The 6,589-nt window shown below is 57.9% G+C and overlaps 1 protein-coding gene across 1 annotated transcript; it reads left to right on the forward strand.

Moving 5' to 3' along the window:
- The first annotated feature begins 8 nt into the window (after nucleotides 1–8).
- On the forward strand, nucleotides 9–5,036 carry LOC102006414. The gene is made up of 2 exons (XM_005415164.2): nucleotides 9–897; nucleotides 4,457–5,036. Exons 1-2 carry the CDS (start codon nucleotides 427–429, stop codon nucleotides 4,607–4,609), a joined length of 624 nt encoding a protein of 207 aa, XP_005415221.2. The 5' UTR covers nucleotides 9–426; the 3' UTR covers nucleotides 4,610–5,036.
- The last annotated feature ends 1,553 nt before the right edge of the window (nucleotides 5,037–6,589 follow it).

The following is a 6,589-nucleotide window of genomic DNA, read 5'->3' on the forward strand; positions in this document are numbered from 1 at the left end:
GGCCTGCGAGACGGCGCCCCAGGCCTCCCGGGCGCCAGATTAGAGCGCCCCCCCAAACCTGGGGCGCAGCGGGGTGGGAGGGCCGAGGTCACCCGGGGAAGATCCCTAGGCGGGGGACCCCGAGAGGCCCTGGTCTGCTCCGCGGGCACCCCCTCGTGCCGGCCCGAGTTGGCCCACGTCCCCCTCGGGCTTTGTCTCCCCGGGACGTGGCGTGCCCAAGGTCGAGCAGAGGGCCTGCATGCGCTGCCAGCTCTCCTTCGGCCCGCGCACGCGTTCCAGCCCCCACCCCATACCAGAGACTGGGGGGGCGCGGGTCAGGAGCGCGTGCCGCCCCTGCTGCCCCAAGCCCTCCCTCTCTTCGGCACAAGAAGGCAGATTCTGCCATGTAGGGTCCTAGTCCTGGGCCGGGCCTGGGCTGGGCTGGGCATGGGCAGGACACAGCCCACCGGACCCCTGCCCCAGGGAGCTCGGGGTCCACAGAGGCGATCAGGGGAGACTGTGGATGTGGGGGACCCAGCTCGGCCCACCGGTCTCCCCGCAGCCTCCGGGGTACACAGCAGGCCCTGCGGAGTTAACCTGGGCACCCCAGGGTTCCCCCTGACCCGGAGGGCTGCTTCCTCCCTGCTGGCAGCCAGGGGCCCTGCGCCTGGGGAGGGTGCTGGGCAGAGGGGCAGGAGCAGGGACCGGACTGCCTGGAGGCCGCCTCCGTGCAATGCGCAGAGCACTGCACTGCTGGCCTGGTTTGGCCATATGGCTGGGACCAACAGCAAGGGTCTGGAGCCTGGAGTTCAAATCCGGGGTCCTCCCCTTCCCGCCCGTGTGAACTTGGAAACTCAGTTCCCCTCCGAGCTTCCTCTTCTGCCTTCCCACAGCATCTCAGTCAGCGTGACCTCCGAGGTGGGTAAGGCTGGCATCTGCTGGGTGCCGGGCATCTGCCAGCTGGGCATAGTGGCACATGCCTATGATACCAGCACTTGGGCGGGCTGAGGCAGGAGGGCCCTGTGTATGCACCCAGCCAGTGCAATTTAGTAAAACCCTATCTCAAAGTTAAAATAAAAGGGGCTGGGGATGCAGCTCAGTGTGAAAGCCCTGGGTTCAATCCCCACTACTGCTAAATACACAAAATAAATTTTAAAATCTCAGCCTCATGCCTTGCCTGCAGGCCTGGTCCCTTGCTCAGACACGCATGGTTGTTCCTGCTGTCGCTGGGACTGGCTCTGGATTCCTCCTGCCCCTGCTTATGGCGTCCTGTTCTATCTGTGCTGGCCAGGAGGGGCCGGCAAGGCATGGCCTGCGTGAGCCCCGCGGGAGGAAGCCGGTCCCTAGAAAGGCTGGCTGGGCCGCTGTGCGCAGGCAGAACCTCTGCCACCCGAAGTCCTCAGGCCTGGAGGCGCAGAGGCCTGCGGAGGCCGCAGCAGCAGTGTGCGTGCTCAGCGCTGCCCTCTGCAGGCGGAATCCGGCATGGCGCGGCTGGGCACTGGGTGGGGGAGGGTTACCGCCCTCCCGCCTCTTGAGTTAATCTTGCTTCCCAGAAGCGCCAGCCAGCCAGCCGCGCCCCCACCGCGCCCAGGAAGCAGTTGGCACAACTGAAGCTTGGGCCTGGCCGGGAGCAGTGGTGCACACCTGTAATTCCAGCATTACGGGAGGCTGAGGCAGGAGGATTGTAAATTCACCCCATCTTGAGCAATTCAGCAGTTTAGCAAGACGCTGTCTCAAAATAAAAAATAAAAAGGGCCTGGGGATATAGCTCAATCCCCCATACTTCAAATAATAATAACAATTAGTAGTATTAGTATGTTTTATTTAACCTGCTACAGCCAAACGTTGTCATTTCAATGTATAATAAAATTGAGATGCTTCACATTCTTTTTCTTACGCTAAGAAATCCAGGATTTTTCATTTTGTTTTGTTTTGATTTTGAGACAGGGTTTTGCTCTGCAGTTCAGGCTGGCCTTGAACTACCTATATAGCCCAGGCTGGCCTCGAACCCGACATGATCCTCCTGCCTCAGCCTCCCAACTGCTGGGATTACAGGTGTGCACCACCACACCTGGCTCCAGGATTTATTTCACATGTATGGCATTTCTCCATTTCTTTTTTTTTTTAATTTCATTTAATTATTTTTTGCAGTATCAGAAACTGAATGTAGGTCTTTTGCAATGGGTTACACCTCCAGCCTTTTTTATTTTTATGTTTAGACAGGTCCTCCCTAAACTTCCCTGGCTGAGGGGGCTGGGGATTTAGCTCAGCAGCACAGCACCTGCCTGGTAAGCACAAGGTCATGAGTTTGATTCCCGGTACTGGAAAAAAACCCCAAAAAAACCAAAAAAAATTTCCCTCGCTGAATCAAACTTGTGATTCTCCTGCCTCAGCCTCCCAGAGTGCTGAGATTGCAGGTGCCCACCTCCACGCCCAGTTTATGGACTCTTAAAACCAGGAGCCCTTTTTTCCCAGTGAAGTCATGTAGAAGTTCAGTTCAGGCAAAAGATGAACCTGGGGTTCCTCTGGAGAAGCAGGAGCACCTCAGCAACCAGATGCTTCAGGCCATCCTCCTCCCCTTTGAGAAGCCTCTTAGACTCCCATCTACACTGAAAATAGTATTAATAATGATCCTAGCATCCATTTAGTGCTTGTTCTAACCCAGGCACAATGCTAATACCCTACAGGTATTATCTCAACTAATCCTACTGAGGGGATGGTAGTAGTCCATTGCTGTAACTAAATGCCTGAGATAATTAACTTGCAAAGAGAAAAGATTTGTTTGGGCTCAGGGTTTTGGAAGTTCCAATCTACAGTCAGGGGTGAGGAGGGGAACAAAGCTACTCGCCTCAGAGCCAGGAAGCAAAGGGGACCAAAGAGGGGATAGACTCCCACAGTCCCCTTCAAAAGAATGTCGCCAGTGACCTGAAGACCTCTCACAGAGGGACCGTGGTGGTGTACAACTGTACTCCCAGCACTCCGGGAGGCTGAGGCAGGAGGATCACAAGTTACAAGCCCAGCCTGGGCAACTTAGCAACTTCAGGAAACCCTGTCTCAAAATTTAAATGTTTTAAAAGGGCTAGGGAGGTAATGCCGTCTGAAGGGCCCCGGATTTAATCCATGACTCTTGTTCCCCAAAACCCTCCGAGCAGGCCCCCACCTCTGTTTATTTATGTGCTTATTTATCTACTTTTGCAGCATGGGGGCTGAACCCAGGGGTGCTCTAATACTGAGCTACCTCCCCAACCCTTTTTATTTCATTCTGAGACGGGAGGATTTCCCTGAGTTGCCCAGGCTGGCCTCGAACTTGTGACCTTCCTGCTCCAGCTCTGCAGTCCTTGTATGTGTGTGTGGGTCCAAGCTGGGAGAGCTCAGCTCGGGTCCCCCAGGGAAGAAGCAGCCCAGGGAGTCTGTTCTGGGACCCTTGGGAGCCCAGCACCCACCCGGCACTGGGGCCAAGGACCAGGGCCAAGCAGGGAACCAGCCACTGTCCTGTGCTTCCTCCCCTTCCTCTGGAGGGACCTGCTGCTACATCCGTGCTCTCCAGCCTCCCCTTGGGGCCCCCTGCAGCCCCCTGCTCTGGCAGGAACCAGCCCTAGGAGGGGTCGGGCCAGTCCTTGAGCCAGCAAGCTTGGTCTTCTAGCAAATACCAGTTGGTACTCTGCTAGGTGAATTTAGTTACAAATTAGGGAAGATTTAGAACAACTTTGGAGCCAGAGAAAGAGACCAGGAGAAGCATCCCAAGTAACTTTCCCAGGAGTGAGGAGAAGGGAAAAGGGTCCACAGCAAGCTTTGGGGGCTTTCGGCTATGTGCCCCAGGCCCTTTGCACTGCCCATCATGGAGCCCCAGCCCCAGCTTCTCAGGCAGCAGGAGGGTGGTGGTGGATAGAGGACACCAAGCAGCCAGGCATCCTGTCCCTGTGAACCACAGCACAGCAAGAAGGGTGTCCATAGCCAGGCATGAAGGGGACACATCTGTAGTTCCTGTACTCCGGGAGGATGAGGCAGTATGATTTCAGGTTCAAACCCAGCCTGGGCAACTTAGCAATTTAATGAGACTCTGTCTCCAATTAAAAATCAAAAGGAGCCAGATGGGGTGGCGCACACCTGTAATACCGGCATTCAGGAAACTGAGGCAGGAGGATCACTGTGAGTTTGAGGCCAGCCTGGGCTACAAAGTGAGCTCAAGGCCAGCCTGAACTGCATAGCAAGAGCCTGTCTCAAAAAGACAAAAAAAAAAAAAAAATCCAAAGGGCTAGGGACGGACTAGGCTCAAATTCACCATCTTCCTGCCTCAGCCTCCCGAGTAGCTGAGAGGACAGGAGGGCACCACCTGGCCTGGCTGCTAAAATATTTATTTCCTCAGGGGCTGGGGATTTAGCTCAGCAGCACAGCGCTTGCCTGGCAAGCGTGAGGTCGTGAGTTCGATTCCCGGTACCGGAAAAAACAAAAAACAAATATTTATTTCCTGTTCCAGGGTTTTCTGCAAACCAGGACTGTACTTCGTCCCCAGCCCCAGGAGGGTCCTGCGGTCTCCCCGCTCCCCGCCGCCCTCCACGCCGTCTCCACCACCAAGGAGGGGTCGGGCCAGGCCTTGAGCCAAGTCGGCTTCTCCTTCATCCCCCGCTGAAAGCCGCCTTTGAACGCTGCCCGCCCGGGCCAGCCCAGCCCCTCTTGCTCTGGCTTCCTGCCTGCACTGGCAGGGCCACCCACCGGCCGGGTGCACAGCCCTGGGCCCCGCCCCACGCTCAGCCCGGAGGAGGAAATTTCATGTTGCTCGACTGATTATTTGATCCCCGACTGACTCACCCGCGGCTGTGGCTTGGATGCGGTGTGAGCGTCCCTTGGGCTTCCCCTGTGTTGAAATCGAAGCCCCATTAGGAGGCCCTGGGAGGTGGACATTTCATCCACTCTGGGGTTCACGCTGGGGCCTTTGGGTGGTGGTCAGGGTTAGAGAAGCTCGTCAGGGTGGAGCTCCTGTGACTGAGCCCTGGCTTTACAAGAAGAGGAACGCGGGCCAAGGTGGCACACGCCTGTAATCCCAACACTCTGGGAGGCCGAGGCAGGAGGATGCCAAGTGACAGCCCAGCCTGAGCAACTGAGTAACTTAGTGAGACCCTGACTCAGAATAAAAATAAGAAAAGGGCTGGGAGCGTAGCTCAGTGTGAAGGCCCGGGGTTCCAGTACTGCAAAGAAAGAAAGAGAAGACCCCGCAGCGCCTCAGGGCTCTGCAGCAGGAAGGCCGTTCCCAGGTGGCCCGGAGCTGTGAGCCAGGGCTACAGGGACCTCCCTTCCGGGCCTCCATGCTTCCCCTGAGCAAGGCAAACCGACTTCCGCCCCATCCCCTAAACCCGGGGAGGGCAGGGGTGAGGTCCACGCGTGCACGCGCATGCACACAGGCTGTCCCGGCACACCGTAGGCCCCAAGCCCCTGCTCCCTGGCCGGCTGCTGGCCGGGCAGATGAAGACAGGGCTCTTCAAAAGCTGCCGCAGAAACCCGCCCGTCTCCATTTTTCTCTCCCTTTCTCGCTGTCTGTTGCTATTATTTGTGTGCGTGTGTGTGTGTGTGTGTGTGTGTGTTACTGGAGATTGAAACCAGGGTCTTTGCACTGAACTATATCCTCAGTCCTTTTTTTTTTTTTTTGAGACAGGGTCTCACTATGTCACTCAGTTGCCCAAGGTGGGCTAGAACATGGGATCCTCCTGCCTCAGCCTCCCAGAGTGCTGGGGTGACAGCCACGCAGGGCGAGCCCCCTGTTGCCCTCTGCCTCTGCAGCCCTCCCCCGCAGGACGGGGTGTGGGGGTTGTTTCCACTCCTGCCCCTGCCTGGGCCTGTCTCTCCCTTCTACTCTCTGGGTCCAGTCCTCGCTCTCCGACTCCGCGTCTGTCTGTCTGTCTGTCTGGTCAGCTATCTACCCACCCCTCAGTGCTCTGGATTTGCTCTCCTGTCTGTCTCTGGCCTCTGTCCCTCCGGGGTGACCCTGAGGGGTCTCACGCCTTTCCCCCCACGCCGGCGGGGTCCGTGCGCAGCTCGCTCCCGCCGTCTCTGCGCCCCTCCCCTGTCCCCGGCTGCCCCCGCCGCCGCCTCCCCTTCCCCTCGGAATCTTCCAGGAACAGAGCCGGCCTGTAATTGAGCTGGGCCGTCTCCACGGCAGCCGGGCGGCGTCGGGAAGATCAATTTGGAGCGCGGCTCCGTGGTGATTGCACCTGAATAGTTTGTGCCGGCAGCGCGGCTCCACGCGAGGCAGCGGGACGGCAGCGGACAGGGGCGGGAAAACCCCCCGGAGCACCGGGACCCCTGGCCTCAGGAGGGGACACGGGGGGGGGGGCGAGCCCTCAGATGCGCGTGCGCCTCCCCGACGGCTCCTGTTTATAATTTATGCTGTGATCGGAATTATCAGCAATAATGATAACGTGATTATAATTGCCGAGCTGCCGGGCTCAACTGCGGCGCTGTCGGTAAACACCGTGACAGAGACGGGCGGGAGGCCGCGGCCACCCAGAGCTTGGGGAGGCCAGGGGGGGGAGGGGGTCCTTGGGGGGGTCTGTACCCCTCCCTGTCAGGCCCCGCCCTGCTCCACAGAAGTTCGGCTTTTTTTTTTTTTTTTTTT

Source organism: Chinchilla lanigera, unplaced genomic scaffold (assembly GCF_000276665.1).
Source record: "Chinchilla lanigera isolate Chin_1 unplaced genomic scaffold, ChiLan1.0 scaffold00635, whole genome shotgun sequence".
Taxonomy (NCBI): domain Eukaryota; kingdom Metazoa; phylum Chordata; class Mammalia; order Rodentia; family Chinchillidae; genus Chinchilla; species Chinchilla lanigera.